Below are 21,390 nucleotides of genomic sequence, written 5' to 3'. Positions count from 1 at the left end.
AATAATAATGGCAATGGCGGAAGTGGAGCTCAGGGCCCGATGACACTGGCAACTTTCTTAAAGGTTAATCCACCTAAGTTCAAGGGAACCACCAATCCGACTGAAGCTGACACCTGGTTTCAGGCCATGGAGCGAGCACTGCAAGCGCAGTTGGTGCCTGAAGAGCAATGTGTTGAATTTGCTACCTATCTGCTCACGGGGGAAGCATCACATTGGTGGCAAGGGGCTCGACATCTCTTGCAGCAGAGGAATAATCCTATCACCTGGGGTGCCTTCCGAGTAGACTTCCCGAATTCTACTAGAACGGCCAAGGAACTTGAATTACTGCAGCTGAAGCAGGGTACAATGTTCGTATCTTAGTATACGGATAAATTTGAGGAGTTATTCAGGTTTCTCGTATGTGTCAAGGAACCCCGGGAGACTTCGAGGAATGGAAGTATATTAAGTATGAGGGAGGACTTCGAAGTGAAATCCTGAGCTCCGTTGGACCGATGGAGATTAGGGTCTTCTCCGAACTTGTGAACAAGAGCCGTATTGCTGAAGAATGTGTGAGGAAGGCTGTTGAGGCGAAGAATGACCGTCGGGAGTCCCACCGCAGGGAGCACAATCAAGAATACCCAACAGGGGTCAAGAGTTTAAGAGAAGAGGATACCCACAACGTTTTCCCCAAGGGCGAAATGACCTTGCGACGAATAAGAATTCCTAAGGAAAAGGTAGGAGAAAACAGATAGTGGCTGCTTCAGATGTTTTGAGCTGTCAGAGATGTGGAGGTCATCACCCAAATAGACCGTGTCGTTATGGTTCGGGTTTGTGTTACAATTGCGGAAAGCTAGGACATTTGGTCAGAGATTGTCCACACCGGAAGGACCGGGAGACTGCTAGGTCCGATTCTCGTACCTGAGGTAATAAGAAAACTGATAACTTAATTCTTTACCACTTTAGACAATGCTGAAGGCTGGTATTCACTCATAATACATGGTCGAATAAAAAATTATGATCTGTTCTAGATAACCCTAAGTTATCTTAATAGAAGGTTTGGTGAGCATAATGATTAGGTAGGCCTTTATGGAAAGTAACCTCAGAGTGGGATGACTTGTGGGAGATGTGAAAGCCATAATCCGGTAAATCCGTGTCGAGATGGATTGGGACTTTACCATGGTTATAGAGGAGTTGGACACGTGTCCTGGAAACGTCCTAAGAAGGTCAACCGGAATACTACCAAGGGACAACAACAAAGTTGTGTGTTCACTAAAACAACGGGTGATACCGATAGATCTGACGGTTTGGGAATTGGTAAGCGAAAGATCGGTAACAAGGTGTTAAAAGTATGATTAAGTTGGTATGTATTTTTGGCTATCATAGATAGAAATCTAGTGAATGCCAGTCATGCTAAGTTGTGGTTGAGTACTTGAGGAAGTAAGTGATAGAGCTAGTACTAGACGAGAGATCAGAATAAAGCAGCAGAAACTTGCGGAAGTAGTAACACAAGATAGCTATGAATAGGAGTTGTAAAAGTTTACTATAATATCTTAAGTTTGAATATTAGAAGGGTTAAGCGGGTTACTGCAAGTAATGATCCCCAAATAGTTGGAATTGATTGCGGCTGCGAGCTTTGATGGTTCTAAAGCGGATGAGAAAATTATCATTGATGCATAATTGGATTTAGATGATGAGAGGGTGCAAGTTGTCATATTTGAGAGATGAGTACTATGATGATTGGTCATAGTGACCTTGGATTTATATTGAGATTTATAATGGTTAGTTTTGAAAGACGAATGTGAAAACCATTAAATTGAAATGTTGATGCGGTACTGAGATTGGTTTGAGGGAACCCGTGACAGGTGGTAAACTCCAATTTTTGGGGAGGTACTGTTGAAAAAATTTTTTTTCCCAAGAATTTGAAAGAGTGTTGGTTATGGTTTTGAAGATGATTTTTGATATGAGTAACTCTAACAAAAGTGATGTGTCTCGAATGCTTTTATGGATTATTAAAGGAAAGCGGATTCTCATGATTTTGTTAAATTGTTATTTCAAACTCATTTGATTTCTAGAAATGAAAGGGGTTTTTGATTGACAAGTCAGAGACTTCATAACAGCAAGTCATGTAGAACTTCAAGGGTTTGAGAATAAGAAAGTAAGTTTGGAGGTTATGTTTGGAGTTGAACTATGATTAGAGGAATTGGCTTGGCAGAGAGAGAGGATAGTGATGGAGTATGATTAAGGTGTGGTGATGATCTTTGATTGATTATAGTGATGTGGGATGATGGCTATGATTAACGATGATGGCAATCTTATTGATGACATGATTTGAGATTTAATAGGGTGTGAGTTGATGAGATAAAGAAGAACGAGTGTGAATGCGTTGGAACGATGAACGAGACCCGGAGATAAAAATCAGAGCGGACAATGGAAGCGCGCAGAGTAAAAGGACCTTGGAACTGTTATGCGTTGGATATAAAGGCAGACTATGCTCGCGTACTCGCAGTGATGGATGGAATTTTCGAGGGCAAAAATTTCTGTTAGGGGATAAAATGTAATACCCGGTCTAACGAAAATTAATTAAATAGTAAATTAAATAGGAGCGAATATGGTTGGAAGATTTGGCAATTGGAATTTGATCATTTAAATATGATATTTGGATTCAGTGAATTTTTTCGAGTCGGAAAACATAGTTTTCTGCGTAAAAACACGCAGTGAAATTTTGACCGGCAGTACCGACTGAGATCTGTCTGGTACTGCAGTTGAGAAAATTGATTATAAGTAAATAAGGTTAAGAAAGGAGGAATTTTAATTAGGGAAGGTAGAAATATTTAAAATGCGATTTGGAGCGCTAATCTTAAAGGTTTTGGCCCAAAATTGGGCTAACGGACAAAAATAAGTAAACCGGGCCTAAGTGGGCCCAAGACCTAATATATATAAACATTAGTTATGAGCATTTCAGCTCATTCTACCCTAAAAGGAAGGGTTGGGGCGCTGAATTGAGAAGAGAGGAGGGAAGAGAGAAAACCTAACTCTCTTTGATCTTCAAACCACCATAACTTGAGCTACGGAGCTCCGATTGACGAGCCGTTTGCGGCCACGCATCGCTCTTTTCATTCTCTACAATTCTATCTAAGTTTTGTGGTGAGTAATCCACTGTCCTCTGCCCAGTTTTCATTTTCCTCTTCAAATTCGAATTTGGTTTGGGTTTTGTGGAAACCTTATGATTTTGGTTGTTTAGGAGTGCTCTAGTATGAGCCATGGGTGATATTCATCACAAACTTCAGTGGGTTAAGGTAAGAAACCCTCCAACCCTTGTGATTTATCATATTTATGAGCCCTAGGTTGATGTATGTATGTGATATTGGTTATGTTAGTGTACTTGGTGATTTTGAAACACAATTGGGAGGTTGGTGTTGCTTGTGGAGCTTTGGTGAGGCTTTGAGCTAAGGGTTGGTGGAGACTTCCATAGAAGGGGCTCAATTGGTTTGGCTACAAGAGGTACGGTTTAAGTTTCATTTAAGTACCGTATGGTGTGATGAGAATTCCTAGGCTAGATACCCCTAGGATTAAGTTTGGATTGTGTAAATGGTTGGTGCTAATATGCATAGTTGGTATGTAATGTGAATTAATGATTGGGTTGAGAATTGTGTGGCCTTGTATGCTTGGTGTATTGAGAATTGTATGTATTGGGTAATGAGTATTGAATTGAGGTCTATGCTTTTAAATTATGAATTGGGCCAGAGGCCGTGAATTTTGGGCCGAAGGCCTGAAAGAGGTAAGGAAGGTAAGTTGATGTGTGCATTGTATGATGACACAAGTGATTGGATGAATTTCAGATAATGAATATATGAATAATTGGGTTGGTTATTGAATAATAAGGTTTGAGGAGTTGAAGTGTGGAATTTGGTAATTTTGGGTGAAATTATGTAGATGAGGTATGCTTAGTTTTGGTTGAGATATATTATGTGGTCATATATGTGATTATGATTAATGATGCCTTGATGGTATGATGATGCATGAGAGATATGTATGTTGTGATATATGATTGAGGAATGATTAAGGTTGATTAGTGGGTGAAACCACGTGATAGTGAGTATGATATTGATTATGTATAATGATGATTGATTGAAAATAATATTGTTCGAAATTAGGATGAGGAAGGATGTATGACATGTTAATGTGTTTGCAATTTAGCCATTTGTTTGAAATGGGTAAAAACGGTTATATGGCGGTTTTGTGAATTGTGGTAAAGTGTTAATGTATGAGTTGAGGAGGCTTGATGTTGGTTTTGGTATATTTTGATTGATTTCAAAAGGGGTTGAAATTGGCATGATTTGGTTGATTTTGAAAAGGGTTGAAAATGGCTTGTTTTGAAAATGGCACTTTGTGGTCTTGTGTGAAAACATGGTTTTTGGGCATACTTTGATGGGACATAACTTGGACTGCAGATTTTTGTTTTGTTCCAAACTTATTTAGAAGTGAAATTGGATCCAGGATGTCCATGCTGTTCGAAGAACGGGCGAAAAACGATTTAAAATGAGAAAGTTATGTCCGTCGGAAGATTGGGGGTTGAATCTGTGAATTCTGCAGCTTTTAACTTAGAAAATTTTAGTAGAATGACCCTCCACGCGTAGGCGCACTTGGCGCGTACGCGTCGTTCTTCAAGAAGGCACCATCCACGCGTGCGCATGGTGCGCGCGTGCGCGTTGATGCGTTGCACCCAATGCCGAGCCATTTTCCCGAGAGTTGTGCCAGAGTTGTGCCAGTTTTGTGCCTGGGGCACAAATGCACCCACGCGTACGCGTGGCTGACGCGTACGCGTCGTCTGGCTATGTTTCAACCCGCGCGTCCGTGTGTATGACGCATACACGTCGATGAGCTTTGTGGCCATCCACGCGTGCGCGTGGAGGACGCGTACGCATGGCCCTGTTTTCATGCCAAAGTTAATTTTTGAGTTTAAAAAGCCAAACCTCATACTTCTAAGCCTCCGATCTCACCCCTTATGTATTAAATCATTACGATATGCCTAGCAATGAGAAAGGAGCTAGGGGATGTGGTAACTTACGAATGAAGCAAGGGGAAAAGTTATGATAAACGATGATCAAAGATGATTATATGAGATATGGAGGATGACGGTGGAAGTACTGTGTATGCCATGAGCCGAAGGGCTATATTTATTGATAAATGGCTGGTTCTTGATTGAACCATGAGCCGGGTGGCTGAGTTATTGCCGAATACAGCGGAGCCATGTTGATAAATTGGCTAGTTCTGGATTGAACTGTGAGCCGGATGGCTGAGTTATTGCCGGGTTACGGCAAAGCCATTATGGATTATGGCTGAGTATAAATGCATATATGATAAATGAACGAATATGATAAATGAATAATGATGGAAAATGTTGAATGTAAGTATGCTTGTGTTTTCTCTCTGGTTGTAAGGGTGACAGGGCACCGATACCCTATAATGGCGACAGGGCGCAGATACCCTCTAATGGTGACAGGGCACATATTCCCTCTAATGATATTATTGCGCAACAGAGAGACTGTGCCCGGGTTAGCTACCGGACACGTCGGGTTGGCTTGATAACCGACAGATGATATCATCAGCCATAGGGCAGGCACTCATCATTTGCATATGTTTGAATTGTTTGGGTTTGCCTATTTGTTTTGGATTTCTACATTATATATGCTATGTTACCTGATTATGTGCTACATGTTCTACTTGTACCTTAATTGTGTATTACTTGCCTGTATTGCTTGTGTTTGTACAACTGAGAGACCCCTCATGTTGGTGTCGGTAGAGGTTGAGGGCTGTTCTTGATGAGATGAATTGATGATGCGATTGCATGATGATGATGACCATTAGATGAGATGATTTGAGCTCCCTGGGTAGACGCAGTGATGTGATTTCACTAGCTCCAGGTGAGGGTATGATGTATTGATATAGAATTGCTGAGATAGGACGACTGATGATGGTTTTGTTTATGATTCTGAATCCGATTCGTGGGAGGGTCAGCGAGTTGGGAATCATATGAGATATGAACTAGATTTAGTATCCCCTTACGACAGTTGCCTATTCATGGATTAGTGATAATCTAGGCTGGATACTTGGTGAAAAGGAGTTTAGGATGCTTAATGAGTTTTTATTGCAGTGCATTGTATTTATTTGACACTTTTACCGTACTGGGAACCCATAGGCCCGGGGTTCTCATTCTGTATATATCTCTTGTTTTTCAGATACAAGTCCAGGTGCTCAGAAGTGAGTTGTGGGTCGTCTGAGAGACGGCGAAGATCTTTATTTTCTCTACTTTGTGTTTTGCTTAGAATCTCTCCACCTTTGTTTCGAAAAGATTATATTATGTATTGAACTCTTTTAAACTGGCCTATAGAGGCTCTCGTGTTTTCTTTGGGAGAGATTAGGATATACTGTTGTCAACTACTTTCATACTGTACCCTAGCCGGCCTAAACTTCACGGATCGCGACTAGTGGCTATTTACTTATATATATATATATATCTGTTATCTATCTCTTAATCTCCTTTATGCCTTGTTCGTATATCGCTTTCGGCTTCACTGTTTATCTTTTTGTTGTCGAAACGTGAGTGGTATGTCTTCGCGATTTTATTTCTACTCTTTTCAGGCTTCTCGATTAATATTCCTTTCGAATTTACCTATATCTATATATTAAAAATCCACCTGAGTGTCATACCACTGTAGTATCATTGACTTATGACTCGAGCATAAGGATTTGCATATTAGGGTGTTACATATTGGTTGCCGGTATTGGAACTGGTGGCACTGTCACCGGCACTGAACGTTACCTAAAAATGATGAACACCAACATAAAGGTTCAATTACTTCTTTGAATGTAATTATTTGTTATTTCAATTTAGTGAAATACACTTATTGATGGTGTGTCATTGACTTCCACTTTAAACTAACACGGGGTCCTGACTCCTGAATTCCAATTTCATAACTTGAAAGGAATTAGGTGCAGTTGTTATTGAATTGGAATAATAAAATACATAAATGATGATAACTTGTGCGTTATCATTTTCATATTCTAAATCCCTAAGGAATAGGCTCTATGATTTTGGTGTTCTTATGTTGGAGGAGAGAAAGAGAAGATTATGAAAGGAAAAATGGGACTAGAAAGAAGACAGAGAATATTTGTACAACTAATTGCATGTGTGGTTAAACCATTAATTTTGATTATGTTTCCAAATTAAGACTTGAATTATATCCATTGGTTAGATGTTTAGACAATTATGCCATATGGTTAATCTGCTGCTTGCATTTAACAGTGCCAGTAATTCATTGTTTGTTCTATCATCTTTCTCCTATCATTATAGTATGCTTTATTATATCTTTCTTAGGTGGTTGGTGTGGAACCTGCTGACAGAAGTATAATCTCAGGAGACAATCCAGGTATGAATCTTTTGCAAAGTTCATAAATGCACTCGTTCTTTTTTTAACTGTTTTGCTTTTTTATATTAATTTCAAGCTATTGATTCTCTTCTCAGCTGTTGACTGTATTCCAATTTTTGATGCAGGTTTCATGCCAAACATTTTGGATATCAAACTGCTCGACGAAGTTATCAAGGTAAATGATAAAATCATTCCTCCTCAGTTTTATATTCGCATTTCTATTTTTGTTCACTGTAACTTCATTGCTAGTTCATTTCTACTTTGGCATTTCTATACTGAAGAACAAACCTTGTGATTTTCTTCATTTTAGGTGATATAGAGATTCAATTGTAAAATAACTACTGAATTTTATTATGCTTTATTTTTCTTTCCTTGAGTGTCATCTACTTAAAACTATTTTTTACTCTTCACTAAAGGATTCCAAACCATAATAGAAACTTTGCATTCATTTGTCCAGATGTATTCATTAAATATCCTCTATATATGTGTCATCAACTTTATAAAACCATGTACGCATCATAATAGAATTAGTTAATAACAAGCCATAGAGTAAGACTAAACCAACCTCATTGGCACATCTTTTTAATTTATAGGGTTGCAATATATATCTGCATAACGTAAGACTAGAAAATGAAATAATAAGAATAATTACAATAGTATTAAAACAAAGATTTTACCCCAAATTAAAATAGTAGTCAATTATATTATGTATTAAGACTACTGTCTACACTCTACAGATAAATAGATGTTCAAAAAATATTTTTCTATTCAATATTAGAGAATCAATTGTTTTCAGTCAATATCAGTTAATTTTTTTTACTCTTCACAAGCTATAAATGCAAGTTTTATAGATTGAAAAGAAAGAATGAGTTTTTCATAAGCTAATAAATGCATATAAAAAACTATTTTTCAAAATAAAAAATTGAGTTATTAAAAGAAAAAAAAACTATCATTTAAAACCATAGAATTCACTATAAAATTGTTTGTTATCTCAGCATAAGTGATCTCAGAAGTTATTTTAATCTACCAATAAAAAACCACTTAAACTAAGATGCTAACATACATATTCTAATGTAAACAAATCTAAAGACTTGAAATTGTTCATTTATTTAAGATTACATACAGGTAATGGTGGGTTTACAATTTGAACCATTTATTGAAGATTTGACCTCTCTTGTTAAATCTGGGGAAGTACCAATAAGCAGAATTGATGATGCTGTTGAGCGAATTTTGAGAGTGAAGTTTGCCGCTGGTCTTTTTGAATTTCCTTTTAGTGACAGATCTTTGCTAGATATGGTTGGATGCAAGGTAAGAAAATAATCTCTTTGACCCTTTCTAAGTTGATTTTTATTTCATGATTCAAATATCAACATCATTGCAGGTAATTGTGTAAACTATTGCTGCTTAACTATGTCTATATTTAAATAAAGTCAAGTGAGAAATAGTTAAAAAATTAGTTCTAACTCTGTTTACCCTCATTGTTTAGCAACATAGAGATCTAGCACGCGAAGCAGTTCGAAAGTCCTTGGTTCTGTTGAAAAATGGAAAAGATATTAGCAAACCCTTTCTTCCATTAGATAGGAAAGCAAAGAGAATCCTTGTTGCTGGGACTTATGCCGATGATCTTGGATTTCAGTATGGAGGTTGGACCAAAACTTGATATGGATGTAGTGGGAGTAGTACCATTGGTAAGCCATTAATTTTGCTGCTTTTTCGACATACTTTGTTTCCTCTAAAAATCTGAGAACCTTTGTTGCCTTCTCAACAATACTGAAGTACTACTTTGCTCATTGCTTCATTAACTAACAAATCTAGAAATTCATTTACTCCATCTATTCCCAAGTTTCGACATTAGTTTTCTAGTAGGGATTGTCCTATACTTATACTTATGATAGCAGTTAAGATTGATTTATACTCTATCGGTTGCTCATGAAATGCTCTAGAGTGACAGGTAGGTATGTATGGTTGGTTATAGGCTTATAGCCCCGGTTTACATGCTATATATGGTGCAGATTTATGACAAACTTCTCTTGCAGATTTTCTAATTTTGTAGATCTAAATGCCACAAGAACTTCAAAATGAAGAGGAATCCTCGGAAAGTAAAATGGACCAAGGCGTATAGGCGAGTGCATAGAAAGGATATGACTCAGGTAAATGAAACTTTATATTTCCTTTCTTTTGGCCTACGTGTATGTGTCGTTCATAATTGTGGTTTGAAAGAGCTTCATGTCTGTTATATATTTCTTTAGGATTCAACCTTTGAGTTTGAGAGAAAGCAAAACAGGCCAGAGAGATATGACAGGAATCTTGCGGAGAACGTCCTCAAGGCCATTCCAAAGATTGAAAAGATCAGATTCACCAGGGAGGAGAGGCACCATAAGAATAGGTAATTCATCAGTTCCACTTTTACATGTATGAGGAAGCCTTACAATGCCCTCCCATTTTGTTATTTGCTGACATTTTGTCAAATTTTTAATAGAATGAAGGGCAAGAAAGAAAAGATACAAAAGGAGGCAGCAAAGGAGTTGGAGCAGGGCATCAGGTTGGTCAAATCTCCTTTGGCCCTTCAGAAGGACCCATCTCTTACATTACCACAAAAGATCAAAGTCTCTGTTTCCCAACGGCAATCAGAGGACAACAATGCGATGGAGCAGTGATGTCAATGCTGCACTCTGTGTGTGTGTGTGTTTCATTTGTTTGATGTTTGTGACTTAGATTCGAAGTGTCGAACAGCTCGATCAACCAACCAATAGAGTTAGTTCACAAGAACCCTTGTTTCCTCTTGGTTTCGATCAATCAACCTGTTATCTAATATTCTAAAAATTTTATTTCTATATTTAAAAGTTTGTTTGTATGAATTGATTACTATTTTTTAAATAGAAAAAATAATTAAAAAATATAGCTATTAAAATCGACGGTAGCGTTGTCGCTTTTTGTCGGTATTTAAATAATTAAATCGACGGCAACTGTGTCGATTTTATTAAATCAAATATCAATAGAAACGGCGTCGATTTTATATAATAATATCGACGGCAATGTTGTCGATTATATTGAATCAAATATCGACAAAAATGTCGTCGATTTTTTATAATAATATCGACGGCAGGGTTGTCGATTTTAGTGAGTAATTAAAATTTTCAAACTCATATTATAGACGGAAATAATGTCGATTTTATTAAATTATTATCGACGGCCAGGCTAGCTGTCGATTTTATTCAAATTCTGAAAAATCGACAAGCTTAATAGCGATCACCACCGCCGTCCATTTTGCCGTTGATTTTTAATATTATCGACGGCTAAGCCGTCGATTTTAACGATGTTTGTTGTAGTGATACTTGCATTGTGGTAATTTATTTTACCTTTAGTAATAAAAATAATTATTAATATATTTATCAGTAATTAAATATTAATTATCTTATTTTTTCAGTTAGGAAATTTTAGTAACAATTATAATCGGTAAAATTTTTTTAATAATCACAAAAGTCTTATAGCTTATAATAATAATAATAATAATAAATATATTTATTACAAAAAATTAAATAATTTATAATTACAAAGCAGTGGTCGTAAAAATTTGTTATTAAAAACTATTTTTTAACATTGTACTCTATTTTGTTGTGTTTTCAGTTATTTTAGAATAATAAAACATCAGATTTAGAACATATATGAATGTTAATGGACTAATGAATTAATAATTATAATTAGGTCCAACTCGTTTAAGTACGTGGGTTAAATGAGTTGGTTTGTTTAACTCTGTTTTATTTATAGGCCATAATTTTTTAATTTAGACTACTTATGGTCTATCCCATAAATTAAATGGGCTGGCCTTTTTTTTTAAAAAATTATTTTTAGGTCAAAAATCTTAAATAAACAGTATTTTTTTAGTTGATAAGTCAGATTTTCAAATCGCATAAAGGAAAATATTGACTAAAAGTACTACTTTAAAAAAAAATGTAAAAAAAAATAAACGGACTGCTCGTTTAGTACGTCATTTTAATTGGGCTCAACCCGTTTAGCATGAAATTTAAACGAGTTTAATTTCAGAGGCAAAGGTCCTCCGTTTAAACGAGTAAACGGGTTAGTCCGATAAATTTAACCTATTTTGACGGTCCTACCATCCACCACCGCTCACCCACGATTGAAATCATTATCATCATTTATCATTACTACCACTACCAATACCATCACACTCCATCCCATTGTCACCAATTCATCTCACCTGTCGCACCTTCATCCATTGGCATTATTATTGTCTTTATTATTATCACATCCCACTCGAGCGAGTACCCCCTCGCAGCCTCCCACCCACCACTATCGTCACCTTCAATTTATACTATGAAATACTTAACTCTAACTCTTTCATCACTGTCCTACATCCAAAATTATCATCATTATTAATAATAAAAATTCAAAAAATAGAAATCGAAAGAAAAAAAACAAATTGAAGATTAAGAGAAAAAAAATAATGACAAAACAAATAAAGAAAAATAACAAAAATTTTTTAAAATGAAGATAAAGGTGGTATTCAATGAAGGTGATGACAGTAATTAAAGAGGTGTGGCCGTGATAAGATTGTAGAATGGTGATTATGGTGCAAAATGATGATAATGAGATAGTGGTAGCAGAATAGAATAGATTAGAGGTGACAAAATTGGTATTAGATAATAGTGATGAAAAGGGGCGAGTATTTGTGGTGAGTGATGATAAAATAAAGGGGGAGAGAACGGATTGACCATGGGTGATGGTGATAAAAAAAGAATGGAGAGAGAGAAAAAGTAGGATAGTAATTTTATAGAGAAAGTAAGTGTAATTTAATAATTTTACAAAAATTGTAACAATTGAATGAATACTTGAATTATTTTATCAAATAGAACATATTTTTTGAGATTATTTTATTATTATCATTTAAGAAGGTCATTTTGTCAACATCAAAATCTTTCGAAAATCAAAATAATTATTTACTAAAAAAAAAAACAATAACAGATAAACAAAAAACTAGCAAAAATAATATTATATAAGCATAATAAGGAGTTTTTGAATAATTTTGACGAAAAACATCCAATCTTCCATTTGTTCTTAATTTTCTTGCGAAGTTTTATTCTATATATATATATACACGTGTTAATTAAGTCATTTAGTCCTGCCGTAATAAAGTGATAATCTTATTGTATGATGTATGAGTGGTTCCTAAATGTGAGAAAAATAATTTATTGATCAATAGTGATAGAGAGTTCTTCATCACCTCCAACCTATTATTCATTCGAGTTTATCTTTTACAATTGTTAAATCACATTAATTTAGTAAAAGATTCGTTCATTCTATTATTAGGTGTCTTTAAAAATATTTTTTCTCGTCAATAATTATATATAAAAATGTTTAGAAATATTTTGATTAGCCAATAATTGTAAAAAAAATAATTAAAATACTTTTAGGCCAAAAAATTGACATAAGTCCCAAAATGGAGCTTGGTCAATTAATGTATATGAGTTTAGAAGGTTTTTTATTTTTTAAAGGACTTCTCAATTCCAAACCTGAAGATTTTGAAAATTTTTTTTTAAGGACTTTTCGATCCTAATAAAAAATAATTTTAATATAGGATATAATATGACATGAAGACATAAAGACATGTAATATATATAAAATATAAAGTATTATTTAGACAAATTGTAATAATATCTTAATATTTTATTAATATTAAAATATAAATTAATTTTTTAAATATTTTTAATGTATTTTTAATTATATAAATTATTTAAAATAATTTTTATTTTTTAATTATATAATATTTATAATTTTATTTTAAAAATATATGTTAAAAATAAAACTAAATATACTGATAATACATGTTATATTATTTAAGTGTGTTTAAGCGAATTTAAATTTTTTTTTATTAATATAATATAATTAAACAGGCATATTGCACAAATGTCAAATGAATATCGAATTTAAAATATATCCAATACACATATAATAACTTAGTAGAGTTTTCGTGTTTCATAATTTTTCATAAAGAGCTAAAAAAAATGTCATGAATTGTCCAAACAAGAAGATTATTTTATCAGAATGATTTGATGGATTTAGTCTCGCGAACTGTGCAGGATAATATTAATTTACTATTTTTTTTACTACAATTTTTTTTGCAATAAAAAAATTAATTTTAAAAATTCAAAATCTGTCTATAAAACTATAAAAGTCACCAAACCCTTCTGGCTCATATACAGCTGCATTACACCCATTTTGAGGTTTTTTTTTTTTTTATATATGAAAAAATTATTGATATTACACCATAAAAGAGATATTTATACTGTATTTACACTGTTATAATATCAGTATAAATTATAAATTACGTTTTGCTTTTTTATTTTTTATTTTTTTGTTTGTTTTTGAACAATATAAAACGCACGTTGCATTTTAATAATAATAATAATAACAACAACAATAAAAATATTAATAATAATAATCTAATAATAATATAATAATATTAATAGTACTGGTATTATTTTTAATACTAACTAACAATAATAATAATATAATCAAAATGGCGAATTATAAGACCCAGAACTTTTGAAAAAATGCTATCTTGAACTAATTTCAAATTCAGTAATTCTGTAGTTTTAATTTCAGAAAATTTTTATTAAAAAAAATTAAAGCAAATTTCGATTAATTGAATTTGAAATAAATTAAGATTATTATCCAATTTTACAATTATTGAATTATTTTCTATATTCAAATTATAAGGTTGGTAAGTTGTGGAATAATAAGGATTTTATATGATTTGGATTAAATAATTAATATTTTAAATATTTAATACTACTATTTTGGAAAAATAAAGAAATTAAGTATATTATTTCTAATTTTTGGATTCAAACATTTTATTGAAAATAATTTGTAAAATTGATGAGCAAATAGTATTTTTCTATATATAATTAGTGTTGGATTTAATTTGGGTTTTCATTACCATATTGTTCTTATTTTTATTTGAAATTACTAAAATGCCACTAACCCTAATTTTTGAAAATGAAACCCTAACCCTGAAACCCAGTGACCCGGTTCCTTTCTCACCCAACCCAGCAGCAGCAACACAAACACTTCTCCCTTTCCTCAAACCAATACACAGAAACAGTAGCAGAACAAAGAAGTGGGGAAGAGAGGAGGGGCGATGATGGCTGGGGCCTCACTACCGCCGCCGTCCAGCTCAACGCCGCCGTTCCATCTTGCCGCGCCGTCGTGTCATGCCTTGAGGGTTGTCACGCAAGGGAAGGAGAGGAAGGAAGGGCATCGCCGGCCTGGCGCCACTGCCGCCGTCGCGTCCTGCCATCCCTGCCACCATGAAGCCGCCGAATCAGGTTGAGGGAGAGAGAGATCGAAACGAGCCATGAGAGAGGGTGACAAGCGCGGCCAAGACTGGGAAGGAGAAGCCACCGCCGCACATCCTCATTGCCGTTGCTGGAAGCCTGGCACAGCCGCCGCCTCTGTTCGTCGCACTGTTGATGCACGGAAACTTGTCTCTCAACAATTTTCCCTCGGCAAGTATACCGAATTGTCGTCAAGTAAAAACTCACAATAGAGTGAGGTCGAACCCCACAAGGATTGATTGGTCAAGAAACTTTAATTGGAGGAATGTTCTAGTTGAGCTAAGCAAAATTTAATTGGAGGATTGCAGGAAATTTAATGGCGGGAAAGTAAATGGCAGAAAATGTAATTGCTGGAAATTAAGAACTGAATGTAAATGACGGAAAGTAAATTGCAGAATCTTAAATGGGGAATGGGGAAGATGAGCATGAAAGTAAATGGCAAAAAGTAAAGAGAATGGGTAAGATCAGAAATGGGGAATTCATTGGGCTCAGGAGATGTTGTATTCTCCGGATCAAGTTCATTCTCATCTATTCCTCAATCAATGCATTCAGTGATCTCCTTGGGAATCTTAAGTGATTGGATTCCAATTCCTTGGCAACCCAATCTCTCAAACCTTGATCAATAGCCAATTCCTTGGTCTAATTGCTCATGAGAAGAGATGAAGTATGGTCACTGATTATACCACATGTATTTTCAAATCAAAGTATTGGGAGGATTATATGTCACCATATCCATCCACCCCAATTTGGTCCAACATGAGAAAGCAATTCTAGCATGATCTCTTCATTCCTCTTCCAAGGTTCCGAAGAGATCCAAGTATGAATAGATTCTTTTTCAAGACAACTACCCAATTGGATGAAGATTGAAAGCTTTCTAGTAAAATCAAGAGAAAAGAAAGAAGAAGAATAATGAAAACTATTATTGATCCATCAAATTACAACAGAGCTCCCTAACCCAATGAAAGGGGTTTAGTTGTTCATGGCTCTGGGAATGGAAAGCAAAAATGAAAAATACATTCTGAAAGTAAAACTAGAAGTTGCAGAGAAAGTAAAATTATACAGAGAGTAGTTCTCTCAATTCCCCCCAAAGCTCTCTCTCTAGTTCAAAACTACTCCTATATATACTACTCTTCTGATCTTCTAGTTGGCTCTTCAAGTCTTTGGATATGAGCCTTTGGATCTTGAGTTTGAAGCAGTTTGGAATCTTCAGTGGGCTCAACTTTACTTGCAGAGAAAGTGTGAAGTAGGCATGGACTTTAGCTAGCACGTTAGTGGCGTTAACGTTAAGTGAAAATGTGGGTTCAAGAACGTTAGTGACGATCACCTTTTTCACTAACATTCCTAGCCCAAGATGGTTCACGTTAACTTCAACGTTAGTAGCACTAACGTGACCACTAACGTTGCCTCTTAGTCCATCGCAAGCATTATTGGTGTTTACCTTTTCCAATAACGTTGCTCTTAGCCCCCCTTTTCTCACGTTAGAGTCCACGTTAGTATAACTAACGTGGCTCTTAACGTGGGCATGGCTTAGCCTCGAGAGCGTTAGTGACACTTACCTTTCTCACTAATGCTCCAAACGCCCCTTCTCACGTTAGTGCCTCACGTTAATTGTCTTAACGTGGCCACTAACGTTGTGGTGATAGCCATCTCCAACGTTAGTGACAAAGGTGAGTGTCACTAACGTTGGCTCATCATTCCTTCCTCCACATTAGCTTCCACGTTAATGCAATTAACGTGGCAGCCAACGTGGCTCATAGTGGCTTGGTCCAACGTTAGTGACAAAGGTGAGTGTCACTAACGTTGGCGATTCCTTGCTCCTCCACGTTAGAGTTCACGTTAATGTAGTTAACGTGACTCTTAACGTGGCCAATTGGGCTTAGTCCAATGTTAGTGACAAAGGTGAGTGTCGCTAACGTTGGCATGGTTTTGCTTTCCACGTTAGAGTTCACGTTAACTAGGTTAACGTGACTCTTAACGTGGCTAATTGCCAATTTGGAGCGTTAGTGGTGTTTACTTTTACCACTAACGCTGGTGCTCCCTTTTTCTCCACGTTAACTACCACGTTAATGTAATTAACGTGACAATTAACGTGGGCCATGATGGTCTCGAAAGCGTTATTGGGAATCACTTTTCTCATTAACATTGCAAGTTTATTCCCATTCCATGTTAGAGGTCACGTTAATTAGATTAACGTGGCTGCTAACGTGACTCTTCCTTGCTTCCTTTGTCCTGAAATCAAGCAAATAAAGTGCATCAAAGCTCTAATCCAAGTTATGAGACATGCATTATCCAATTTGTCATTCAATTCATGCATAATTCTCATAAAATCACATGAAATTCATAATGTTTGGTTGAATCAAGATGTAAGTGATTATCTACCCAAGACTTGCTTATTAACTAAGAAAATGTATGAAACTACCCTAAAACAGTAAAGAAAAGGTCAGTGAAACTAGCCAAAATGCCCTGGCATCACAACACCAAACTTAAAGCTTGTTTGTCCCTAAGCAAGTACTGAAACATAAGAATGATGAATGAAATGACAAGAAAAATGAATCATTATTGTGGAAGTCATGTCCTTGGTTTTATGGGGTTTCATGCATAGCAACTTAGGTTCATTCCTTTATTGGCTTTCAGACCTTTACCATGCCCTGGAATACTCACTTGATTGCACCCTATGAGACTTTTATTTATTGATCCCTTTTTCTTTTTAGGGTTTAATTGTGTTCTTTAGACTAGGTGCTTTGTAAGGGGGCGACTCTTTAAGATAAGCTTTCAGCCAGCACTCCCGAACCAGTTGGTCCAAGGTGCTGGGTGTTAAGACACCCCTAAGGACTTACTCCCTCAAGTCTCTTTCCCCCATACATACACACCACAGGCACATGGTTTGTTATTTTCTTACTTGAGACCTTGGTGTCCAGTACCTCTTTGGGTCACTAAGCGTTCTGTAGCAAAGGTTACTCTTGATAGTGGACTTTGAGCTGATAATCCCAGGTTAGTTAACCCAAGTTACCAAGTGATAAGGCACCCCTGAGAGCTTATTCATCCAAGTATATCCTTTGCACAAGAGCACCACAGACACATGCCTTAAAATTCAACCCTTGGTGCCTAGCCTTATTTCTTATTCTTTTTCTTTATTTCTCAACTTTTATTTTTTTCTTTCTCTTTTTCTAATTAGGATATTGTTATTTAGCTAGTCTCATGGGGTGTGTTTCAAGCATATGATTCAGGACAGATAGTTGCCTTCCTACCTTGTTGGTGAACCAACTTAGCTAAGTAATTACTACACCACAAGCTTAAGAACTTTAATCCACAAATTGAACATCACTCTGGTCTTTCATAACATCTCTTTTTATTTGACTTAAAAGACAAGCATACAAGTAAGCAAGGTGAATATGCAGCAGATCATTTGGCACAGCTAGCATAGACCTAAGCAGTAAAAACTTAAAGCCAGAATTTAAAATCCTAAATTACCATGGAAGCATGTTCTATTTCATACATGATTTTCCTTATTTAAAACTTGAAAAAGATGGGACAAAGAGGGAACTTCACCACCTTTTACTCATGGGAGTGCTCATGCTCTCCCTCTTGTTTGTCCTCTTTGTGTCCACTTGTGCTTCCTTGTATCCGTGCCAGTCTGGCTTTCTTCCACTCCTCAAGTGCCTTCCTTACTGATTCATGACTCTTTTCTATCCTCTCTCTTTCTTCTCGCGCTAATTCATCCTTTACTTCTTCATATCTTGTGATTTCCGGATGTAGTACAGGCAGTTGTCTAACTAAGTACCCGAGCCTGGCTTGAGTGTTTACATGATGTCCAGTCTCGTTCATGTAAACTCCCTCTGCAAATGCTCTGTCGTCAAAGAGTTCTGCCTGTTCCAATTGTTTCTGATGCATTTCATGTATGTGTGCACCTTGATGTGCTTGGATGTTGATTAGCTTTTGGATGGCTTCTTGTTGTTGATCCTTCCTTTGCTCTATCCTGTGGAAGGATTCACCCCATTATTTCCCTTGTTCCAATTGCTGCTCCATCATTTGTTTTTGCCACTCCCCCTGTTGATTCATCCATCTAGAGAGTGATTCTTCTTGACGGTCCACCAACTGTAGTTGCAGCTCTTTCTGTGCCCCTTGATTTTCCAAGTATTGTCTAGATAAGCCCTCAATGGCTTCATGTAGTTGGTGCATGTCTAAAGGGGCTTGCTCCTCTAGGTTTTGTCCTTCTACCACTTGATGGGCTGGCCTCTTTCTTGGCTTCCGTTGAGGTAGGGGAGATGCAACAGCATGCATCCGTCAAACAGTAATTGGGATGCCTACTTTTATCCACTCAGGGTCCTCATCCTTGAACACCACCCCAGCCCTGTCACATAGACGGAAAATGGTGCTGGGGTAGCCTAACCTTCCTCCAGAATTACTTTTCTCAGCCATCTTCCTAATGCCTTGGGCTATGAGTTCACGAACCTTGATCTCTCCCCCTTTAAGTATACATTGCACCATTGTTGCTCTCTTAAGATTCATCTCTGAGTTATTCCCGGTAGGGAGGATGGATCTCCTTACAATTTTGAACCACCTTTTCGCTTCAGAGGTGAGGTCCCCTCTCTTGATGAACTTGGGCTTCCCCTGGGGATCTCGTACCCAATCAGCTCCTTGTATGCAAATATCTTGCATAATCTAGTCATAGTTGGGACTGCTATCTATTTTGGAGTGATAGCTTTCTTCTGCAAATGGTATGGTTCGTAGTTTCAATGCCCTCATGACGCTCATGGGACTGAAATCCACGATCACCCCTCTTACAAAGCTTGTATAGGATTCATCAGCCTTATCATACCTGACTACATTTGCATAAAACTCTTTTACAAGAGTTGCATTTACTTTTATGACCGGATCAGTGAGGAGCTCCCATCTCCTCTTTTCCACCTTCTGTGTGATTTCGGGGCACTCAATTTTTCTGACTTGAAAGCCTAGCTCATAGATGATCTCCTTATCAACCATCCACCCGAATTGTAATGCATGGTGAAAGGTTCTAAATTTCTTCTCATCGAAAGGGCGTTGCTCCATAGGCTCCTTTCCCTTTCTTCTTTTAGAGCTTGATGATGCCATGAATAGGAGTTGATATGTAAAGGTGGTGAGGAGTATGAGTTGCTGGTGAAATTTGATTGGGTTTGGATAGGGTGTAGCTTGGAGAATTGTGTTTTGAGAGTGAAAAGCTTGAAGAAGTGGGTGTTGGAATGTGAAGGGGAGTACGGACTAGGAACTCCTTATATAGGGAGGTGGTGAGTGAATGAAAGGTGTGGATTGATGGAGTGGGTGTATGATGAACGGATGGGGTTTAGCATGGGATGAGCACAAGGATCATCAAATTTATGATGGGGTTGGTTCGATTTCCAAGCGTGTCATTCTTTCAATGTTGCATGGCAACATTTTCCAATGCATTCCCCTTGAAGACACGTGTATAGTCCTCTTCTTTTGAAGTGGCCGAACCCTTCCTCCTTCAATTGCCCCATCAATTTTCCTACAAAACACAAGGAATGTGATTAATGAAATTGTGGATAGTGGCGGCAAAATAAAAAATTGGGATAACTACTTTTTAAAGTTTTTGTTTCTAACTAATTAAGTGCTATTCATGAATGCAAACCAACTGACTATTTAATTGTCCATGTATGCAACGTTGGTGACACCAAACTTAGTTTGTGGCTATGTGGTATACAAAGTTTTGTTCAAGGCTCTAAGAGTGACATGATATGAATTGCATTCAGGCTCTTAGTATGCCTTGAACACCAAACTTGTTCTTCACTATGTGCTGCATAAAAGGATTCAGTCAAGTATATGTCAATGTTAATTTGGAATTCATGAACCTTGCATTATTAACTACTTTAAAGCATATAAAACATGGGTTGCCTCCCATGAAGCGCTTCTTTAACGTCACTAGCTTGACGTTCTTCCTTTGTCAGGGTTGTTGGTAATGCTTCAAATCTTCTCCCCTCGCAGTAAATCTATCTCCATTGGCTTCATCAAGGATCTCTACATGTTCTAGGGAGAGAATTCTGTTGATGGTGAAAACTTTAGGTAGCTAAGATGGGATGGTGGGGAGATGAGGTGGGAAGACTGGGAAATAAGCTGAGATCACTTTATCTCCTGGAGAGAAGTCCTCTGTAGGGATCTTCTTGTTCCTCCACCTCCTTGGTGCCTTCTTCTTTGTTCCTTTTGATGTTGCCCTGCTCTTTGTGACCTCTTTTTCCAAGGAAATTCTGTTGCTGGTCTCATATGACTCTGGTGGTTTAGGTTCCTCCTGGTTTTCCTTTTGCTGTGACAACTGCTGACTGTCTTGTTCATCAACCAAAGGGATTCCCAGGTGTACAGCTTGTGCTTCGATGCTTGTTTCTTCCACCAGTGCTTTATTGTGCTCTCCCCTTGGGTTCTTGTTTTCCTGATCTGCTTCTTGTGAGGGTTTGAAGACATTGAATGCGAGTTGTTTGTCATGTATCCTCAGTATTAGCTCTCCTCGCTCCACATCTATGAGCACTCTGGCTGTAGCTAGGAATGGTCTTCCCAATATGATTGGGTGAAGGTGACTCTCTTCCATTTCCAATATGACAAAGTCTGTAGGAAGAAAGTAGTTCCCAACCTTTACTAAC

General features: G+C 36.7%; 1 protein-coding gene across 1 annotated transcript; it reads left to right on the top strand.

Moving 5' to 3' along the window:
* The first annotated feature begins 1,088 nt into the window (after positions 1-1,088).
* On the top strand, positions 1,089-10,267 carry LOC112721687 (uncharacterized). The gene is made up of 9 exons (XM_025772725.2): positions 1,089-1,308; positions 6,741-6,829; positions 7,358-7,409; positions 7,535-7,584; positions 8,535-8,717; positions 8,896-9,097; positions 9,446-9,559; positions 9,659-9,795; positions 9,889-10,267. Exons 1-6 carry the CDS (start codon positions 1,089-1,091, stop codon positions 9,067-9,069), a joined length of 768 nt encoding a protein of 255 aa, XP_025628510.1. The 3' UTR covers positions 9,070-9,097; positions 9,446-9,559; positions 9,659-9,795; positions 9,889-10,267.
* Positions 10,268-21,390: the final 11,123 nt, after the last annotated feature.

Source organism: Arachis hypogaea, chromosome 11 (genome assembly GCF_003086295.3).
Source record: "Arachis hypogaea cultivar Tifrunner chromosome 11, arahy.Tifrunner.gnm2.J5K5, whole genome shotgun sequence".
In the NCBI taxonomy this organism is placed as follows: Eukaryota; Viridiplantae; Streptophyta; class Magnoliopsida; order Fabales; family Fabaceae; genus Arachis; species Arachis hypogaea.
The sequence above is the reverse complement of the archived record's forward strand: the minus strand, read 5'-3'. Positions and strand labels throughout refer to the sequence as shown.